Source organism: Myotis lucifugus, unplaced genomic scaffold (genome assembly GCF_000147115.1).
Source record: "Myotis lucifugus unplaced genomic scaffold, Myoluc2.0 scaffold_349, whole genome shotgun sequence".
NCBI classification, from domain to species: Eukaryota; Metazoa; Chordata; class Mammalia; order Chiroptera; family Vespertilionidae; genus Myotis; species Myotis lucifugus.
The window spans coordinates 613,913-637,145 of NW_005871397.1; the positions used below are offsets into that span (position 1 = coordinate 613,913).

At 40.5% G+C, this 23,233-nt stretch overlaps 1 protein-coding gene across 3 annotated transcripts in view; it reads right to left on the reverse strand.

Annotated features, from left to right (window-relative positions):
* The window catches only part of TEC (tec protein tyrosine kinase), a 101,570-nt gene that overhangs the window by 61,296 nt on the left and 17,041 nt on the right, over positions 1–23,233 (reverse strand). For 2 of the 3 annotated variants that reach the window (XM_014466638.2, XM_006101274.3), the window contains exon 2: positions 22,316–22,501. In XM_014466638.2, coding sequence (XP_014322124.1) covers positions 22,316–22,501 — 186 coding nt within the window. Of the gene's footprint in view, positions 1–22,315; positions 22,504–23,233 lie in introns of those variants that run through there. The other variant, XM_023764797.1, reaches the window with a different exon arrangement.

Genomic DNA, 23,233 nt, shown 5'->3' on the forward strand with positions numbered 1-23,233 from the left:
TCCAGAGGGCCTATATTCCAGGAGAGAGCGAGGAGAAAACATCCCCTCCATGCTGGGCCCCCAGAACCAAGAGCCCAGTCAGCAGCTCCTGAGCTCAGTCAGTGACAGTCACAGGTGGAGAGGGCAGGAGTGGGAAGAGGAGCCTGTTACGATGGCGGCCCAACTCTGGCACAAAGTGGCTTGGTGTAAGGTGGACAGGCTTTCATTCACCATACTGAAGCTTCTTTCAAACAACTGTCTTAGCTTCCCACTGTTACTTAAATAAAGACTTAAAGGAGTGTAGGGTAGAAATAAGGGATTTCATTTACTCAAATCTGCATGAGCAGTCAAAAAGAAAGAATGGATCTTTATATACCGAGGGTTAACAGTCACAGCAGTATTACTAACTTTTCTTCAGGGTCCACTATATGCAGATTTTGCTTTAAATTCATTTAAATTCAACTGATCGCCACAACAGCCCTATGAGGTAGTGACTATTATTCACACATTAAGAAACTGACAAAGTAGTTGAGTTCTGTCCGGTGCCATATAACCTAGTGAGTGACAGAGCCCAGGATCTGAATACTGGCCCTCTGGCATCAGAACCAATGCTGCCTGTTTTAGTAAGAAAATCTGCTTTTTCCAACTCAAAAAAAGAGCATTTCTAACCATTGCATTGATTCGTGGAAAAATAAGCAAAGCCATAGGCAGGAAAATAATTTCTACTTCACTTGAGAACCGAGGGAACTGGTCAGAGACGGTAAGTTGTTTTTCGTTGCTTTCACTGGTCTGTCTGGTAACTCAGAATGAAAGGAAGCCGGTCTTAGTCAGCTCACAGTGGCCTGGTCTGCTGGTTCCCAGGCCTGATCCTCTAAGGCAGAGCCCCTTCGATGTGTTTATGACAGCTGGATACGGTTCAGACAAGACAGTCAGTCCTGCCCATGAGAAAAAGGAAGGTGTGACCCCAGCATGTGACCCAGACACAGAGGAGGTCAGGTGGGGGAAACTGTTCCATTTTTAGTCAGAGTTCAGCTATGTAAAAGTGATGCTGAGGCAGTGTGTCTGGGGCCCTGGAACAAAAGAACCAATGTTTCCATTGAAGACACAAATAGACCTCGGTGTTTCAAATGAAGGCCTTGCAAGAGCAAAAAGTCACTGAGAATTCAGCCGGGTTAATGAAGCTACGCTGAGATGTCTGGGCCAAGCAGTCATAACGAATCATGATTTGGAGGTTCGGGATTAACCCAGACACTTGGCAAGCACTTCTCAAGCACAGAGGCTCCCCCCCACTCCCCCCAAGCACAGACACACATGGGCTGGGAATCAATGAGGATCCGCACGATTCCGTGAGCCATTGTTAGAAACCCACCACGTAGCGCGTTCTCTGCAGGCGCTGGGACAGGAACGGGGGTGTAATGATAGCAGACGTGGTCTCTGCCTTTTTCAGTTTTCTTTCCTATTTTTGCATTTGGTTGGTGTGCAGAAAAGAGTTAACACAGCAGGCCTGCAACTGCTATTTGGTTGGCCACAGGCTGGCATCTGGGAACTCGGACTTTAGGAAGGTGCCCATTGTTCCCAGCACTGAGGAGAACAGCTCACTGTGCCCAAACTGTAGGAACTATACGGTTTATGCAGAACATCTGCTTCTCCTTCTGAAGTCTGAAATCTGGGTGCATGCTAGTCAGAGGGTGCCTATATAACCTACCAGTCTCCAATAAAAAACCCCGGGCCATGAGTCTCTAGTGGGCCTCCTGGTAGGCAGTATTTCACATGTGTTGTCACAACTCATTGCTGGACGTTTTAAGCATGTCCTATGTGGCTCCACTAAGAAAGGACTCTTGCAAGCTTGTGCCTGATTTCCTCCGGACTTCATCCCTCATGCATTTTACCCTTTGCTGATTTTATTGTCTCCTTTTGTTGTAACAAATAGTCATGAGTATAACAATATGCTGAGTCCTGTGAGTTCCCCTCACAATTAACCAAACCAGGGTTGGAAAGCACCCCCAATCCTCTAAAGCACTTGGCAAACTGGAATGAGCTTTGGAGTAAGAAAGACCTGACTCATATGCCAATTTTGACACTTACTAGCTGTGAATCACTGAGTTAATTAAAATCCCTAAGCCTTGGATTTCTCTGAAAATAAGAGAGTAAAACCTGCCTCAGATGATGAAGGTGTTGAGGATTAAATATGTGGTAGATACTCAATAAATATTATGTCCTTTTCTCTTTAGACTAACATGTGAATGGCACCCCTATGGTTGCGCAGTGCCTAGCGTGCACAATACCAGGCAGCCCTAAGGAGGCTCGCTTCACCATTCCTTCCTTCCACTGATGTGTGTGGAAATCAGTTCACGCCAGCTCATGAGAGGCTATTGTGCGCACCACCATTTCCCTGCTGCACTTTCAATGTCAAGGTGGTGGCTGAAACCAGCCATGGTGGGAGTACTTACACCATGGAAATTGGCAAACACTAAAAATTAAGACTTCTTCCTCCACTCCCAGTTACTAAACATTTACTACCACACCACTACCCCCTTCATTTAAAAATCAAATAAAGCTGAAGTTTCTCCCAGACAGGTCTTATTGCCTAACCAAAGACAGCAGGCAGATACGCATTTTTAAAAAGAAACAGACTACAGGAAAAGATCCTCAATGGTATTAGGCATAAGGGAAACTCAAATCAAAAACACAAGGAGATACCACTTCACACAAACTAGGATGGCCGGAATAAAAAGAGACGATAAGTGTCTTAAGGAGGATGTGGAGAATTAGAGCCCTCGTACACTCCTGGTGGGAATGTAAAATGTTCCCCTTTTTTTAAAGACCCACTGTTTTTCTTTCTTGGCCTTCCTTGTACCAGTCTTTAGGACTCTATGTCTTTCCTTTCAGGGGCAGCTCATCCCTCTGAACATTTTAGTGAGCTTTTTTGATCATTTCCAGCTGCTTTGTGTCAGGAATGGTCGAAGCTATATGCAGTTTTTCAGTTGTTAATTATGTAATTTTGTGCCATCTGGATTTATATGATCTAATCGTTTCTGACTTTGCAGATGATTTATAGATCATGGCAATCACACCAGCATCAGTGATAACTAATTATTTTAAAGCTTCAAAATGTCTTTACCACCTCTTCTAATTAGATTTTTACAACTGTGTGAAATAGATAAGGCAGACGCTAGAGGTAGAAGTGCAGATGTTATGTGTAAAGTCTAGTAATTTAAAATCATGCAATAGAAAACAAAGAAACTAAACCTCTTTCTGAGTAAAAGTAAAACAGAAAATATTTCTGGTGGTGTGCTGGAGTCCCTGTGGAGGAAATGAAAGCTACATGTTGACATGCTAAGGAAGCGTCTTTTAAGTTTCTTTTGTGTAATCTTTGTGAATCTTAATACTGAGAAAATTGTATTGCAATTTAGGAATTAATAGATTATCTCAGAATGTATGGAAAGTAGCTCACTTTTACTTTCAAAAGATGTTTTAATAAATTTATAAATTTACTGTAAAATTATAAATTCTACATTTTATTGATTTTTTTTTTTTGCTCTTGATCATTTCATTTTTAATTTTTTTTTAAATATCTAATTTCTTGCCCGACTGGCATGGCTCAGTGGTTGAGTGTCAACTTATGAATCAGGAGGTCACAGTTCAATTCCCAGTCAGGGCACATGTCCGAGTTGCAAGCTAGATCCTCAGTGGGGGCGGGAAAAAGGCAGCTGATCAATGATTCTCTCTCATCATTGATGTTTCTATCTCTCTCTCCCTCTCCCTTTCTCTCTGAAATGAATAAAAATATTTTTTTTATTTAATTTCCCATTCACCCATTTCTTCCACCCTAACCCCTGCTTCTGGCAACCAATCTGTTTTCTCTATCTGTAACTTTATTTTCTTGTTTAAGATTACACATATAAGAGATATCATATGGCATTTGTCTTTCTCTGACTAATTTGTTTCACTTAGCATAATGCCTGAGAGGGTCTATCTATGTTGTCACAAATGGCAAGATTTCATTCATTTTTATGGCTGAATAATATTCATATATATATATATATATATATGAATCATTTCCCATATATATATATATATATATATATATATAAAATCACATCTTCTTTATCCATTCATCCATTGGTGGATGATTAGGTTGTTTCCATATCTTGGCTATTATAAACAACTAGAGGCCCAATGCATGAAAATTCGTGCAAGAGTAGGCCTTCCTTCCCTGGCTGCCGGCACCAGCTTCCCTCTGGCACCCAGGACTCAGGCTTCTCTCCTCCGGCTGCCACCAGGCACCCGGGCCCCGGGCTGGCTTCCCTCCGCCACAGCTTTGTCAGGAAGAATGTCCAGAATGACATCCGGAAGATGTCCAGTCTAATTAGCATATTGCCCTTTCATTATTATAAATGCTGCAATGAACAGCAATATATACAATGGGGTTGTATATATCTTTTCAAGTTAGTGATATCATTTTCTTCAAATAAATACCAGAAATGGAATTGTTGGATCATGTGGTAGTCCTATTTTTATATTTTGAGGAACCTCCATACAGTTTTCGGAAGCAGCTAAACCAATTTATATTCCCACCAACAGTGAACAAGGGTCCCCTTTTCTCCACATCCTTCCCTTTCAACACATTATTCTGGTGTTTTTAATAAACGCCATTATAACAAGTATGAGGTGACATCTCATTGTGGTTTTGATTTGCATTTCCCTGATGATTAATGGTGCTGAGCACTTTTTCATGTACCTATTGATCATCCGTATGTTTTCTTTGGGAAAATGTCTATTGAGATCTTCTGCCCATTTTTTAAATTAGATTTTTTAACGTTTTGCTATTGAATTATATACGTTCTTTACATATTTTGGATATTAACCTGTATTGCATATGTTATTTGCAAAATTTTCTCCCATTCAGTAAGTTGCCTTTTCATTTTGTTGGTGGTTTGTTATACTGTTCAGAAACTTTTTATTTTTATGTAGTCCCACTTATTTATTTTTGCTTTGGTTGCCTTTGCTTTTGGTGTCATATTTAAAAAATCAACACCAAGAACTATGTCAAAGAACTTATGTCAATGTTTCTTTCTAGGAGTTTTATGGTTTTAGATTTTACATTCAAGTCTTTAATCCATTTTAAGTTTATTTTTGTGTACGGTATAAAATAGTGGTCCGATTTCATTATTTTGCATGTAACTGTCTAGTTTTCCCAATGCCATTTATTGAAGAAACTGTCCTTTTCTCCATTGTATATTCTTTTTTCTTTTTTTCTTAAAGAATTCTTCTGGCTAGGACTTCCAATACTGTTGAAAAGAGTGGTGATAGAGTACATCCTTGTATTGTTCTGATCCTAGGGGAAAAGCTTACAGCTTTTCACCATTGAGTATCATGTTAGCCGTGATCATCATGATTTGATCCTTAAATTTCTTAATGTGGTCCATTACACTGACTGATATGCAATGTTGAAGCATCCTTGCATCCCTGGAATAAATTCCACTTGATCATGGTGTATGATCCTTAAATTCACTTTGCTATTATTTTGTTGAAAATTTTTGTATCTATATTCATCAGGGCTATTGGCCTATAATTTTTCTTATCCTTATCTGGCCCTAGCCGGTTTGGCTCAGTGGATAGAGCATCGGCCTGCGGACTGGAAGATCCTGGGTTCGATTCCAGTCAAGGGCACAGACCTCGGTTGCACACTCCTCCCTGGCCTGGGCCCTGGTCTGGGTTTGTGCAGGAGGCAACCAATCCATGTATTTCTCTCACATCGATATTTCTCTCTGTCTTTGCCTCTCTCTTCCACTCTCTCTAGAAATCAATGGAAAAATATCGATGTGAGGATAAAAAAAATAAAATAACATCCTTGTCTGGCTTTGGTATCAAGCTAATGCTACCCTCATAAAATGAGTTGTGAAGAGTTCCTTTCTCTTCTGTTTTTGGGAACAATTTAAGAAGAATTGGTATTAATTCTTCTTTGAATGTTTGGTAGAATTCAGCAATGAAGTCATCTGGCCCTGGACTTTGGTTTGTTGGGAGGTTTTGATTACTGATACGATCACTGTTCATATTTTCTTTATTTTTTTCATGACTTAGTCTTGGTAGGTTGTATGTTTCTAGGAATTTCTTCTAGGTTGTCCAATTTGTTGGCATACAATTGTTCATAGTATCATATGATCATTTGTATTTCTGAGGTATTAGTTGTAATTTCCCTTTCATTTCTAATTTTATTTATTTGAGCCCACTCTCTTTTTTCTTGGAATTCTACATACAGGTGTGTCAACTTTATTTACGTTTTCAAAGAACCAGCTCTTAATTTCATTGATCTTTTCTATTGTCTCTTCAGTTTCTATTTCACTTATTTCTGTTTTAATCTTTGTTATTTCATTCCTAGTACTAACTGTGGGCTTCATTTGTTCTTTTTATCCTAGTTCCTTGAAGTGTAAAGTTAGGCTGTTTTAGATGTTTCCTGTTTCTTGAAGTAGGCATTTGGTGCTATGAACTTCCCTCTTAGAACTGCTTTTGCTACTTCCCATAAATTTTTATATATTTTCATTTGTCTCAAGGTAATTTTTTATTTCTCTTTTGAATTCTTCTTGACACATTGGTTGTTTAGTAGCATGTTATTTAATCTCCACATTCATAATTGTCCAGTGTTTTTGTGTGGTTGATTTTTAATTTCATACCATCATGGTTGGAAAAGATGCTTGATATGATTTTAATCATTTTAAATTTATTAAGACTTGTTTTGTGGTCTAACATGTTATCTATCCCAAAAAATAGAGCTTCTCCCAGAGAACAGCTTGTACACTTACCTGGAATCCCAATTTTTGCCACTGCTACCTAGGGGACACCTCCAGATTGCCTGGCTCTGGTAGCCAGCAGAGCTTACGCTTGCAGTCCCATAGGACTGGATATATTTGCGTACTTTAAGAAGTTGCTGCCCTAGCTGGTTGGATCAGTGGATACAGTGTCAGCCTGTGGATTGAAGGGTCCTGGGTTCGATTCCGGTCAAGGGCACATGCCTAGGTTGTGGGCTGGACTCCCAGTAGGGGGTATGCAGGAGGCAGCCAATCAATGATTCTCTCTCATCATTGATGTTTCTATCTCTCTCTCCCTCTCCTTTCCTCTCTGAAATCAATAAAAATATATTAAAAAATAAAAGTTGCTGCCTGTGGATCTGGCTTCCAGTCAGCTTGATTATAGGTGCTGAGATCCTCCCTTTCAGACACTAATAAACTTGGCACAGCCTCATCTATGAGGTGCTATTACAAATACAATAGGCTCCTTGGACAAAGATTTGAGAGACAAGTAAGAGCTGGGCAAAGGTTGATGACAAGGTTCATCTCCTACATGAAATCACTTCTTCAAGACTGACTGGGAGAGGTGGTTGTTTCATCTACTGCATAAAAACCAACACAGAGAGTCAAGCAGAATGAAACAAGGAAATATGTGCCAAATGAAAGAACAAGAAGAAATCTCAGGAAAACACTTAATGAAATGGAGATAAGTAATTTACCTAATAAAGAGTTCGAAGTAATGGTCATAAAGATGCTTATTAAACTGGGGATAAGAATGGGTAAACACAATGAGAACAACAAAGAGGAAAAATGTAAGAAAGTACCAAGTAGAAGTCACAGCTGAAGAAAACAATAAATGAACTGGAAAATATACTAGAGGAGCTCAACAGCAGACTAGATGAAGCAGAAGAGTTCACTGAAGGGTCAGTTAACTCAAAGACAAGGCAATGGCCTTCAACAAAATGTAGACAAGATTGACTTAACAGACATATACAGAACATCCCACCCAAAGCAACAGAATACACATCCTTCTCAAGTACACATGGAACATACTCAAGGTTTCTGTTTGGGGTGATGAAAAAGTTTTGGAACCAGACAGTGATGACTGTTGCATAACATTATAAAGGTACTTAATGCCACTGAATTGTACACTTTAAAATGCTTATAATGGTAAGTTTGTTATGTGTATTTTACTGCAATAAAAAGATATCATTAAGAAAATTAAAAGACAAGCCACAGTACAAACATGTATTTGCAAAGAATATACAGACAATGGGTTTGATTCAGAATACATATTTATATAGTTCAAAAACAAATAAGACAGAACACCTAATAGAAAGAAAAAGGCGGGGGGAATATCTAAATGGGCACTTCAACAGAGCCAACGGACAATGAAAATATGTAGACCTGCTCATCCTCCTTAGTAATCAGAGAAATGCAAGTTGAAAAAAAGACACATACTAAAACTTGGCCACCCAGAAGCAGGAGTGAGGCTCAGGGCTGAGAACAGGAAAGGGCCAAAGTCTGAACACAAAGTGGGGAGGGGCAGGTGTCCTCTCCTATTCCACATAGCCAACAACCACTGCAAATATATCTGAATGCTTACTCACTATTTTCAGATCTGAGAATTACATTTGGCCAGGAGAGATTCTAGTGATCACATAATCTACTTTCCTCATTTAGGGTGGAAACTGAGGCCCTGACTGGATAACTGACCTCCTCAAGGTCACATTAGCAGAGCCAGACTATACCCTAATCCTTCTTTTTAAAAAAAAAAATATTTTTATTGATTTCAGAGAGGAAGGGAGAAGGAGAGAGAGAGGATGAGAGAGAATCATTGATTGGCTTCTGCAGCCTACAACCCAGACATATGCCCTGACCGGGAATCGAACCATGACCTCCTGGTTCATAGGCCGACACTCAACTACTGAGCCATGCCGGTCGGGCATCTACCTTAACCTTCTAACTGCTAATTCATGTTCCACTATGCCCCAGTGTCTTGACGTATAGGAATATACGGGTAAAATCTTGTCACTCCCCACTCATAATCCTCCAGAATCTACCTATCACATTAAAAAATAAAAAATCCAAAGTTTTTCCCAGGGCCCACAAAGCCATCCATGCATGATCTTGCCCAGATACCCGGACTCTTCCCCTACACCCCACCCCATTCCACTTCAGCCCTTCGACCTCCTTGCTGTTTCTTTAACAACGAAGCACCTGCTGCCTCCCTCGGGGCCTTGCATTCCTGGCTTCTCTGCTGGAACATCCTCCCCCAGGCTTCTACGTGAACTGCCTTGACCTTCCTAATATCTTCATTCCCTGAACACCTACAAAAACACAAAACACAACCAGGCAAGGCGCCATCCTGTCCTGCTTTCCTTTTCTTCATGGGCGGGAGACATTTACTGGTATAGCTGTACACTGTCTGTCTTTCTCCTCTAGAAGGTACGCTCCCTAAGAGCAGTACATTCACTACATATACTCTTGTGTCCCCACGCCTAGCACAGTACCTGCCACAAAGTAGGCACTTAAAATATTTTTGTTAAATTAATTAATTAAAGTAAAAAACATTTTTGGCTAAAGTTAGGGTACAGATATCTATGAAGGCCTTCCTGGGCCTGGGTTTGCATCCTATTACCCCACTAATGGTAGTGCTTATGAATTACAAATCTAGGTTTCTCTACTTCTAAAATTTATATTTCAGGTGATTCGGAAAGTTTAATGTTATTGCTTATGTATGTTCCTCCACCATACCCCATCAATACCTCTGTCCAAGACACAGTTTATAACTTTCTCAGCAAAGAAAGATTTAATCCCAACCTTTGAAGTATTCCTGTTTAAAATTTAAAATGCTTTTATTTCTAATATTTTTAATTGCTTTCTCTCATAATTTGAATTAAATTTAATTTAAAAATAAGTTTTATAGCAAAGTTGGGAACAGAATATCATATCCCTATGTAATATTTAGAAATAGCATAGTATACCAGTTGCTTACAAAATAGATATAAAATCAAGAGCTTGATTATATATCAACAATATCTAATTACAACAAAACATATCAAGAAAAACAACCTAGACATAAGAGTAACTACAACCATAAAATATTCAGAAAATTTAACAATTAACAAGAAAAGTATATAACTTTAAAAAAACAACTCAGACAATGAGGTGGTGAAGGCCTGGGGAGGGGGTCAGGGCGGGCTGGAAGAGGTCGATGGGGGGAAGGGGGACTTATGTAATACTTTCAACAATAAAGACTTAAAAATAATAAATTAATTGAAAAAATAAACTCCTTAAAATATAATAACAAAACTCTGAAACTATTAAAGGGAAATAAATTAAATGGGTTATAGTAGACATATGCCACTTAGAAAGACTTTTAAGAATATAAACCAATTACAAATGTGCTTGTTTTTTAGCTGATTTACAGTGGAGATGCTTGGGGGTATTTCACTGGCAAAATTTGTAGATATTATCAAATATTAGAACAAAACAAGCCTTACATGCTCCTCAGAGGTAGATCCAGGTTTTGAATGACCTGAAGCTTATACACTTTGGGGAGAAGGCTCTCTTTTTTCAAGTGTAAAATTATAAAACAAAATTGCTAGTGCCCTTTCGGGGCCCCGAGAAAAAGCTATGGAATTGAAAGGCTCTTATGCTTACTTTTCTTTAATGTGACTCAAGGTAGATCCACCTCTGGTGTTATAAAAATGTAAAACTGAAGCAACACATTTATCACAACCAGCACCCTATCATGTGCCCCACAGATAAACATCCAGGGGGGAAAAAAAAACCCTGAATCCAGATCAGACCGTCCCCAACAAGAGTTCCACCAACATGGGCTCAGAGATGCTGAGTATGCTAAATCACCCTACCCCAATATTTCCCCCGTTACCAGAATACAACACAACAAGATCGGTGACCAATTTAAAGCACGAATCACCTGGAATTAGCGGCCTACTAGGAGAATGAAACCGTTCTGCTTATTGCAATAATTTCCAAATCTGGTAAGAGCCACACACAAGAACATAAACTCTGAAACACATTCTACAAAAAGATAAAAGTCGGCGACAATGCAACCTACCCAGAATGACAGCCCTACTGATACTTACAAAGGTACTTAACTCTATGCCAGCAACAGTCCTAACTACTTCATATCCATTTACTCCTCACAAGAACCTATGGGGGAAATAATATTATTTGCCCCAGTTTAAAGATGAGGGAAATGAGGCACAGAGGGAGATCAAGTAACTTGTCCACGGTCACAGCTAATAAGCAACAAGTTTGGAATTTGAACCCACGCAATCTGGCTCCAGGATACAGTGTCCACTCTCTAACTCACGGAAGTTCTATTCACTCAGAGGTGGACCTTAGACTAGAACTGAAGTTCCCTATAATGAAGAAGGAACAGAAAACAGATGAAAAGCTGGTTCTCAAACCTCAAGGAAAACTTTATCTCATCCAGTGGATGTTGGCCTTTTTTCCTACAGACATTTTAGTCATAACATGTATCCTTCGAAAGTGATTGCTGAAAATAAAGGAATGACCCCATTTTTAAAAACTTTTGACTTATATATTTGATTTTTAGCATCAGTCTACTCAGCTTTTTCCAAGAAAATTCAACTCTCTACCATTTATTTTGATATTGTACTATAATCAATCAGGACTGAGTTCATCTAAAAAATCTATGAACATCAACCTATGAACCAGGAGATCACGGTTCGATTCCTGGTCAGGACATATGCCTGGGTTGCGGGCTCCCCAGAGTGGGGCGTGCCGGAGGCAACCGATCAATGATTCTCTCTCATCATTGGTGCTTCTCTCTCTCTCTCCTTCTCCCTTCTTCTCTGAAACCAATAAAATATATTTGAAAAATAAACAAATAAATAAAAATCAGCTTACTTAACTATTTTTACAAGTGCTAACCTAACTTACTAATATATTGCGGTAGATTTGTAAGGGTCTTTTTCACTATGATGATGTGCTCTACTGCTGGGACAGACTATGAATGTAATAAATTCATCTTTGAGTTACTTGTGAGTTTTCTCTCTCACAAATCATTTAACGTATCTATGAAATGAATTTTCGTTCCTATTACTTAACCAAAACCACTTTGAAGTTCTTAAGAGTTTCAAACTAAGCATAACCCTTTTCAACTTCTTTCAGAGAAGCATTCATAGGGAAATTCCCCTTCTATGGGTCTCTTTTCTGCACCACTCCCAGTGATTGAAACGCACAGGGCTCCCACCACCTCGCAGGGGTACAGTGAGGGCAAAACCAGCACCAATGAAAAACTGTCACGGGCGCTCTCTTCAAGCCAGCGAAGGGGAGGAAGGAAACACGTGCACAGAGGTGGTCAGTGAAGCTACTGTTTAAGGAAGTCCCCTTTGCGGGAAGTAGCAGAGTGTGGTTTAACAGCACACTAGCCAGCAAGATAAGGCATTTTGCTTCATCTAGTCCAAGGGCACATCTGTCACTTCGAAGAAGGAGCCTGGCTGTCCCTCAGCGTCTTCACTTGTAAAATACGAGTTGGACAAATTTGATGGTTATCTACTTTCTAGAGATGCTAAGGAGAACAGAGCATGGCAAGTTACGTGTGCAAAACCCCTGTACTTTTGTAAAACCTATGCGATGGAAAATTTAAGAACAGAAGGAAACCTTGAAACCCTGTAGGTGTAACCACCCATGTTACACCTGGTAACCCGAGGGCCAGTGAAGTTAGAGTCCGAAGGAATCCAGAAACGCACGCGAGTGCCAACAGCAGTGGCACGTAGGGATAAGAACTCCGGTCTCAGGAGGCCCCCTCACAAGAGAGTAGATGCGGCATAAGAAAGTCTGCTGAACCCATAGAAGTAGAACTATGGCTTAATCAGACTGTACACTTAAAAAGCCGGAATCGCTCTAAGTTGCATTTCTAAGAACTTTGGTAAAAAGACAGCGATTAATTCCTCTATCTTAGCATACTGTGTGTACACTCACTAAATCTTTGTGGTACAAATGATGAATAGGCTAAACAAAATGAGTTGAGTCCTATATAACAAGCAAAAATGTATAGACTCTCTTCTGTCAGGAAAGGTAAGTCTAGATATAGATGATATAGATATAGATGATAGATGTAGATATAGACAGACATAAACATAGACATAGATATTATAGATAGATACAGATACATACACATATAATATATGTATTCCTCTAAAAGGAGTAAAATTCACATGCTACAATCTCACTAGCAGGAACTTACATCTATCCATGTTACTTTTTGCAGTGGCAAATAAAATTAAGAAACAGCTATACCTACATGATTACTTGGAATAAAGATAGAATGAAAAAAGTTTTCTCATACAACTAGGATAATGGGGAGAAAATTCCTTTCCCACAATCTATTAAAAATCACAAGAGATTTCAATGAAGTCTCTTACATAATTTTATTTAACAAAAAAAGTTACATTGCATATATTTTGTGCAATTTTTCATTTCAGGTGATACCAAATGGAAGTATGCAAATACTATAGACAGTTCCCTAAGAATAAAAATAAAAAAGGTACATGAAGAACTTTGGTAAAAAGACAGTAACGAAAGGCAGTTTTTAATTCTCTGAGGTAGTTATCATCAAACTTAATATTTATCTCAGAAATGCAGTATATTTACAAAACCCAATGGCTAATAATGGCAGGCATTCTCCTAAAAGTCATAGAATTAATTGCTGAGTAGCACAAGTGCTTCTAAGCTCCCTCTGCAGATAATTCTCTACATATACATGACCACCACCAACCAGTGGCTAAGAGTTAGTGTCCTAAACAGTTCTGGAAACAACTCAAAATGGAGTTTCACTTTCTCAAATTGCTATCTGATTTCTTCTGACAGTTCATATCTTGATTATTTATAATATCCACATTTTAGTTATGGGGAGAGATTAATACTAATAAATACCAAACAAAAACATAGTTGTATTTCTAAGCTTAGATAAAGCATCTCCTCAAAAAGTAAAATGGAGCCCTGGCAGGTTTTGCTCCGTGGTTAGAGTGTCGGCTCCTGGACCAAAGGGTCATGGGTTCAATTCCCAGTCAAGGGCATGTTCTTCAGGTGCAGGTTTGATCTCCAGCCCCAGTCAGGATGCATGTGGGAGGCAACCAGTTGATGTGTCTCTCTTACATCAATGTTTCTGTCTCTCCCCTCCTCCCTCCCTTCCACTCTCTCTCTAAAGATCAATGGAAAAAATATTCTCAGGTGAGGAAAAATAAAATAAACAAAATAAAATGGAGAAAAACTGCATGGGAAATCACTATCACAAGGTCTCTCAAGATCTTTTTGCTTAGTCAAATACTAACATATCATCACCATTGTAATTATCACCAAAAAAACTGTTGGAGGCCTAATAAGTGCAAGGTATCGTGTAATGTGTTTAAATTATGAGGCAACAACCTCGGCCCTCGTGATTATTATGTAATGGGTGAGGAAAAAAACCAATAAGAATAGTACATCAACTTAACAGCAATTCACAAAAAGCAAGGCATTTACAACCAGAGAGATGGGAAGGGTCTCCCCCTTAAGAAGACTTGTGATGGAGACTGGGTAAGTGGAGGAGAGAAGAACTGTTAGTCACAGCAAGAGCAAAGCTTCAAAAGCAGAAAAGTAACAAGTATTTTTAAGCAAAGGGGTCTGAACAGTCACTAGATGGTGTCCATTCTGTGAATAACCATATTATTTAAGCTGTATAAGTGCCCTTGCCTTCTTGGGCAACCAAACACATCCATTCCAGAACCAAGGCAGTGTAATCAGAGGCTGATACAGAAACATTTGGGTCTGAGTTTCCTGTCCAGCCTTACCAACCAACCAGCTTATTGGGTGACCTGGGCAAATAGCTCCTTATCCTTATTTTCCAGAAGGGAAACATTTGGAGGGTCATTCTTTATAGTTCCTTCAAGCTCTAAATTCTATGGTTCTTTTTTATCTACACTAATAAAAGAGAAACATGGTAATTGGCGTACGACCGCTACCCTTTTCATTGGCTAATCAGTGAGTATATGCAAATTAACTGTCAGCCAAGATGGCGGCCGGCAGCCATGCACTGAAGCATGAGGCTTGCTTGCTGCGGACTCCAACGTTCCCCGCCTCACTTGCCGGCCTCTCAGCTGCAAGTCTAAGCAACTATGTACTATGTTGCAAATAAGAAGCTAAACAAAACCCCAGAAATCAGCCGGACTGAAAGCCAGGCGGACAGAAACATTGTATCCATGTTTTCAGCAGCGAGGCCTCAGAGCTAAAGCTGGCCCAGAATAAAAAGAAAAAAAGGAGCAGTTGGGAGCTTCAGTCACCCGCCAGCCTGAAAACGGCCCTTAGCCCCTCAGCCAGACTGGCCAGGCACCCCAGTGGGGACCCCCACCCTGATCCAGGACACCCTTCAGGGCAAACCAGCCAGCCCCTACCCATGCACCAGGCCTCTATTCTATAAAGTAAAAGGATAATATGCCTCCCAGCACCGGGATCAGCGGAGCAGCGAGGCTCCCGGCACCGGGATCAGCGTGACAGGGGGCAGCGCCCAAACCCCCTGATCGCCCTGCGGCTGTGTGTGTGACAGGGGGCGGGGCCACAACCTCCCTATCTGCCCTGCTCTGTTCATGACAGGGGAAGGCACCCCAACCCCCTGATCAGCCCTGCTCTGTGCCTGATAGGGGGGAGCTCCCCAACCCCCTGATCTGCCCTGCGGCTCTGTGTTTGACAGGGGGGAGCTCCCCAACCCCCTGATCGGCCCTGCTCTGTGTGTGACAGGGGTGCGGAGCCCCACCACCCCCCCCCCCCAACGGGCCCTGCTCTGTATGTGACAGGGTAGAGCCATAACCTCTCCATCGGCCCTACCCTGAGTGTGACAGTGGTGGCGCCCCAACCCCCTGATAGGCCCTGCTCTGTGGGTGATAGAGGGTGGTGCCCCAACCCCCCTCCACGGGCCTTGCTCTGTGTGTGACAGAGTAGAGCCATAACCTCCCCATTGGCCCTGCCCTGAGTGTGACAGGGTGCAGCATCCCAACCCCCTGATCCGCCCTGCTCTGTGTGTGACAGGGGGCGGTGCCCCAACTCCCCTATCGGCCCTGCTCTGAGCCTGACCAGGGGCTGCACTTAGGGATTGGGCCTGCCCTCTGCCACCCAGGAGCAGGCCTAAGCCAGCAGGTCGTTATCTCCCGAGGGGTCCCAGACTGCAAGAGGGCACAGGCCGGGCTGGGGGGACCCCCCTCCCCCCGCCCCCCGAGTGCACAAATTTTTGTGCACCGGGCCTCTAGTTACTAATAAAATCACTTATCTCATTGTATGGGTAATAATCAGTTATATAAATCTATATAGGTCTAGAGCAGAACAGGTCCACAAACACAAGCTCCCTTTCACCCCAGGGCCTTTGCACATGCTGTTCCCTCTGTATCAAAAGGGCTTTCTCTGCTCAACATCGCTCATACACCAATGTTTCTCTACGTGGAGGTCTTCCCCAACACCTCCCAACTTCCACCCCCCCCCCCAAATCTACATAATCTAGACTTTTCTACCAAAGCTTCCTCCATTCATACAATTTGGTCTCTTTTTTAACTGTCCCTCAAGAAAAAGCTATCATATTTATTCTCATCAACAAACACTTTAATAGAAAATAATTACAGAAGTAGCTTCAAAGATTTCTAAGAATCCCCAGCCCAGTAGTTCATGATGCAATAGAGAGAAATGAAACTCGGGTTACAAAATTCATTATGTGAAATATAGTTGTTTTTTTAAAAATATATCTTTATTGATTTCAGAGAGGAAGGGAGAGGGAAAGAGAGATAGAAACATCAATGATGAGAGAGAATCATTGATCGCTGCCTCCTGAACATCCCCCACTGGGGATCAAGCCTGCAACCCAGCCATGTGCCTTTGACCGGAATCGAACCTGGGATCCTTCAGTCCAAAGGCTAACGCATACATACATACATATATATATGTATATTTTTTTAATTGAAATAAGTTATACACACTTCCAATTAAGACAAGTTTCTTTCAAAATAGGCAGGTGGGAAAAGAGAGGTGGGGCGAAACACTATGCTTATTTCAACTATAATGCCATTTCCCAAACTTTCTGGAAATTGTTCTTTCCCAACTGTCTTAAGGGCCTTCACAGCACAGTTGTTTGAATATAGTCAGTGGCAAAATTGCTAGATAAAACTTTGATGGAAATTTTACTTTTGGATATCACTAAAAATTGCTAAGAGCTAATTCTTATGAATAAAATAAACTAGGTAATGTCATTTCTGAACAAAAACACTGATTTTTCTTACAGCCTTTGTCTCTCTCATCATAATACAAATATTCAATGAATAAAACAGAACTATCATAGCCAGATCCTACAGTGTTTTTCAAAGTCTAGAATCTTTGTATTATTTCTAGTTTTAAGTAGAGCATGAGAACCAAACCTGTTTCTCATGAAGTATTTTACATGCCTAACAACTGTTTAACACAGAAGAAGAAAAAGTTAAAACTGAGGCGAGAGTCCACATAGGGAAACAGGAATAGTGATTTTTACTCATCGTAGTGGACCAGGCTAAAGTAAACAATTTCTTTGGTGAGATATTATGGCCATCCTAATGACACCATGAGAATGAGAGTAAGAGAACAGACTATAATAATTTTAAACCTGATTTCATGTTTGTGGAGTCTCATAGACAATCGTTGACTATTCATGAGATAGTTGGCATTTTATAGTATGCAACAAAAGACAGCATTTCTTCCTTACATTTCTCTTCCTCTCACCACCGACATTTAAAAACTTTATGTCTTAACCAACTAAATGCAATGGGTGATCAGGGATTAGATCCTCAACTTGGCAAGGGGAGGAAGTTGAGAAATGGCTATGATGACATCAGCAAAAAAATTAATAAAATTTGACTACAGACTCAACAATAGTATTGTATCAGTGTTTAAAGTCTTGATTTTGATCATTGTACTGTGGTTATAAAAGAGAATGGTCTTGGTCTTAGACAATATATAATGACCTATAAAGTGATAAAGGGGGCAACATCTACAACTTATTCTCAAATTGTTCAGAAAATAACATGCATAGAGAGAGACAAAGAGAATGATAGAGCAAACTGGACAAAACCATAGGCAAATTCGTAAATCTGATTACTTGAGAGGTTACTTGAGAGTTCCTTCTATTATTCTTGCAACTTTTCCAAGTTTGAAACTACAGAAAATATGAAGCTATTAAAAAAATGTTTTCAGAGTCTAGATGGAAGGAATGGTACCCTTCCACCCAACTACCTTCTGTCTTAAATAGGTTTCTGCTTCCTAGAGAGAAAAAACGCATAGTAAAATGTTATGAAGTGAAAATGAATAAATTGGTAAATTAAGAGGATGGATCATATCCTAGTAAATGATTAATTACAAGGAAGTTCAGATGCAGGACAGGAGATTAAGAAGGCAGATATGAATCAGAAGAAGAGACACAAGAAAGGAAATTGAGACACAAGAGAGGAAGTCAATACTACCTTTTTTCAGAAACAAGGAAATTCAACTGCCTACAAGAAAATGAGTTTTCACCCTGGCCGAGTAGCTCATCTGGTTAGAGCAGTGGTCGGCAAACTGCGGCTCGCGAGCCACATGCGGCTCTTTGGCTCCTTGAGTGTGGCCATGAAGTTTCAATCGCACTGTACGTGCACGCCCGCACGTGGTATTTTGTGGAAGAGCCACACTCAAGGGGCAGCAGTTTGCCGACCACTGGGTTAGAGCATTGTCCAGATATGCCAAGGTTTCAGGTTCCATCCATGGTCAAGGCACATAAAAGAAGCAACCAATGAATGCATGGATAAGTGGAACAACAAGTCAATGTTTCTCTCGCTCTCTCAAATCAATAAATAAAAAAATTTTAAATAATGAAAAAAATTTAAAATAATAAAAGAAAAAATTTCTGGGATAATACAGTTGAGAATTTTCAGAGCCAAAAAAAGTTCCCTTGTACAATAAGCACTGTACTACTTCTATTGAGTGTTTAGAGCTGTATCACTTTTTACAAGCTAGTGAACTATCTGGTAAAGTGTGATGCAAATGCTTCCAATTTCTCTATAGTAAATAAAAGAAACTTTTCCCAGCCCACACCCATTCTCCAGAATCAGACGACGTGCTGAGAGATACAAATCCTCAGGTAGGATTACAAGTGTCCTGGAAACCTATGCTTCCCACTGGGAGGTCCAGTAGTCTAAGGATACAACCAGGAGAGAAACATCTGATCATCCCAGGACTTCAGGAGGCTCTTATCTCTATATCAGTCTCCAGGCTCCAGGGCTGGTCAAGAAAACCATCCTCTATGACCCAGAAGACTCCATAGAAATAGGAGAGTTCCCCCAGGATGCTTAAGAGACTCATGTCACGTCATACTCGTAACTGATTGCCTCAACCATCCTGTCCGTTATCCTGGGTAAAAGACTAAAATTTCAAGCATCTCATTACAAACAATGTTCGATTTCAATACAGCTGGAATAAAATGATAAGGGATGCACTGGTGGCATTATGGAAAAAGCACTGAACTTAGAGTCAGAATATCAAGGTTCAAATTCTGACTCTTCCACTTGCTTGCAGTGTGACAACCTTTCTGGGTATCATGGTTCATGATGTATGTTTAGGATGAGCCTGCCCTGCCTGTGTCTAAGATTATGGTCTCTCCATCTCTCCTTCCATCCAGCCAGCCCTCCTACCAAGTACCCACTGTGCACTGGGCCCTCAGAAATACAAAGATAAATAAGCTGTGAACCCTGCCCTCCAAGAGTTTAAAGTCCAATGAAGGACCAAGATATGTAAATGAAGTCAGACAACCAAGATGCCATGATAAAAGTATTTACAGGCACAGAGGGTTGGAGTGGGGTGTGGATTCTACCTTTAGTGGGAAAGAACTAGGAAAGGCTTCAGAGAAGGTGGGGAATGAGCGGAGTCAGGAAAGATGAGCACTTGCCAGGCACTCAACAAATTTTTGGTGGCTGAAAAAGACAGTGGATGGAGAGATAAGTCCTGGCAGGAAGGTAGAGAAGGATATCACTCCAAGTAGGACTGACAAAGGCACCATGAGACAGGGCAATTGCAGGTAGAAGATATGGCTGATGCCGGAGGAAGTAGGGTTGGCAATTAGAAAATTGCATTATGCACCTTGTATTCCAAGCTAAGGAGTTTTAACTCGATCCTAGAGAAGATCAAAGAGAAGATACAGGTTTTCAATATCTCTCTGAAGACTCTGTAAACGAAAGATAAATATTCAAGAGTGGAATCAGGTAGAGCAGTAATCCACCTAAGAGAATGGGGTGGGGAGCCGCTTTAAAGCTGTAACAAAGGGAAGGAGAATTCAGGGGACCTGGTAATAGATCGGACGTGTGCTAGGGTTGAAGCAGTGATGACAAAGGAGGAGTTCAGAGTATGAAGAGATAGAAAATGTATATAAAAGTAATTTCTAAACTATATATACAAACTGGAAGAGCACTGTTTTACAATGTCCAAGTAGATAGTGGCAGAACCAGGACAAAAACCCTCTCTAGTATTAATGTTCTTCTATCACAAAGAAAATTTTAAAAATTCATAACTGAAAGTAATAAAAATATACTTGTTTTAAAATACAACTCTACCTGTGTTATAGAAAGATTTAACAGAATTTTTCACTCTTTGGAGTATCAAGGTGGTTTCAAAGATAGGCTTTGAAAAAAAAAGCCCTGTAATTCATTAGGTGTATGATCTTATGCAAGTTTTTAAACTTTCTAAGCCTCACAAACTCATTCTTTAAAGGGGGATACTAATAATACAATTTAGCATTGTTTTGAGGGGAAAAAGTCATGCATGTAAAGTATTTAGCACAGTGCCTGGCATATATTTGGTGCTCAAAAATTTTTACCAGTATTACCACTGATTTGCAAAAAAGAGTTAACATAGCTGGTGTATGAGGCTACTATCTTGGGAAAGGCCGGCTTACAAGGTTGGCCCTTGGCTTAAACCTGAACTCTGGGAGGGCCCTGCCATTCCCAGCACCCATAAGAATAGCTCACTGAGCCTAAACTATTTGTACAAACAATATGTTTAAGCTGAACACCTGCTTTCCTTCTGGAGTCTTGAATGTTGGTACATGCTAGGCAGAGGGTACTTACGTGATCAGCCTCCAATGAAAACCTTGGCTACTGAGTCTCGAATGAGCTTCCTGGTAACAACATTTCATAATTGTCACAATTCGATGCTGGAGGAATTATGCACACCCTTTCTGGCTCCATTGAGAAAGGACTCTTGCAAGCTTATGCCTGGTTTCCTCCAGACTTGCCCCATTTGCCTTTTACTTTTGCTGATTTTGCTTTGTCTCTTTTTACCGTAATAAACCAAATAAACTGTACCTGAGAGTACAACTATATGCTGAGTGCCGTGAGTTCTATCAAATCATCGCACCTGGAGGTGGCCTTCTGATCCGACACAACTGGTGTCCCTACTCCGCGACTTTATAACCTATTTGCCAGTTTCATACTGGAGCAGCATTACAGAAAACACACCAACCAAACTAGTGGTACCTAAGTCCAGTTATAAAAAGTTCCTGATTTCTTAGCTAGCAATTGTTGGAGATTTACTCACTACTTGAAAAGTTTTTATTCCACATCACGACATAGAGAAATCTCTCCTCCCCTTGTTTTCTCCCCGTTATTTCCTGGCCTTTTTCCCGATTAACCCCCAGCCCCGAGCTCCCCTGGATTCCATCGCAATACCACACAGAGCGTCCCCTGGAGCGTCAGATGATCTGACCCATGTGCCATTTAGTTCCCTGAGCAGAATGCAAGATCACTTATGAAACCCCCTTTGTTCTGTGTTATTATGAGTAAGATCAAACAACATAAATTGCTGGGAAGATCAATTACCAGTTCATTAGAATATGCAGAAATGTGAGCTAATGGTGAGTAATAAGAACAAGGAGGGCACGCCAAAGAGTGGCCCGTCACGGGAACTGAAGCACGGGTTTTCCAATGTCAGAACTGGAAGGCACAGCTTGCCTGAATTTCCACCTTCCAGAACAGAATTTCTCAGCCCACTCCCAAAGCACAATGAGCTGTACTTAACAGGAAGAGTTTCAATAAGCGCTTATTGCCATCGTATTGAAGGAGCCTGGGGTCCAGAGAACCAAGAGAGGGCAGAGGTCTGTCCCACTTCATGATGAATTGATACAGACACAGTTTCTACGTGTTAAAGAAGACTTTGATATGTATGCAATACAGTAACTTATGGGAAAGAGCCATGTATACAATATACTTAATGAAGCCCATAAGGATTTAATTTGTTTTCATTAACAGATTAATTTAGTAGGCTGATAGGAAATGTTTACCCATATATACCAAACCCATAATTAATGAATAATTTATATCCACATCCTAAACTTTATCTTTCAAATCCAAATAACATATTATTACCTTTACTTCATTATTAACTTCATTAACCTAAAGCTTATTCCATACGATTGGGGGCAGTATTACAAAGTAGTAACAACACAGAAATCAGCAAAGCACATTTTGATTGTCTCCTACCTCTGCTCGACCTTCATAGTAGGTTAACATGGACTTTGTTAGCACAAAAAGTCTCTCTTTGTAGTTTAGGGGTGATGTCTTCTTTCTCTGCTGTGACCTTTTGATAAGAATCTCTTCTAGAATAGTGTTAAAATTCATCTCGGTCTTCTGGTCACTCCTTCTCCGGCCATTGAAGATTCCAGTATTCTAAAGAAAAGGAACAGTTGAAATAAAGTGTGACATTTTGATTTTCCAAGGATGTTGTCATTTCAAATCACCAAAATAAGCCTTTATCCTCCCCACACCCAGAGCCGATAAATGTTATTCTACACACATGGACTGAGAATGCCAGGTCACAAAAGCTCAACCTCCACTCTACCCCCAGCCTCACTCTCTTCACCCATATCCAGCATTTTACAGAAAGCCTAATCAAGGTTTGCCATGATGATAATTCTCTGCTTTGTACCTCCCCAGCATCCCTTAACTTTCTGGCACACCCTTCTGCTATGTGATTGCAAGGACACAAACATCTCGGATGGAAAAGTACAATTCATCACCTGCATGGCTGACTTAAGCTTCTATTTGAATAGCCTCAGGGTCTTGGCACACAAAATGGACAAGCACGTAGATAAAGTAAATGTGTGAACAAAGTGAATTCCCACAGTGATGGCTATGGTTCACTCTCCAGCTCTGACAAGGATGCAATCTTGATCAAACACCCTAATCACCAGAGCCACGAGGACGTTCTCTCGTGTCTACACTACCACACTCCACAGTTCTCTGCTCAACCACAAGAGAAAAGGAAACCCAGTCATAGCTAACCTACTCAGTCCATATTTGAAGCCCCATGTCCAGACTAAGCCTTCTAATATTCAACAAAATTTAACTATCTGAAAACTCAGGATACTCAGAAAAGGCCTGAATATTCTTATTTGAGAC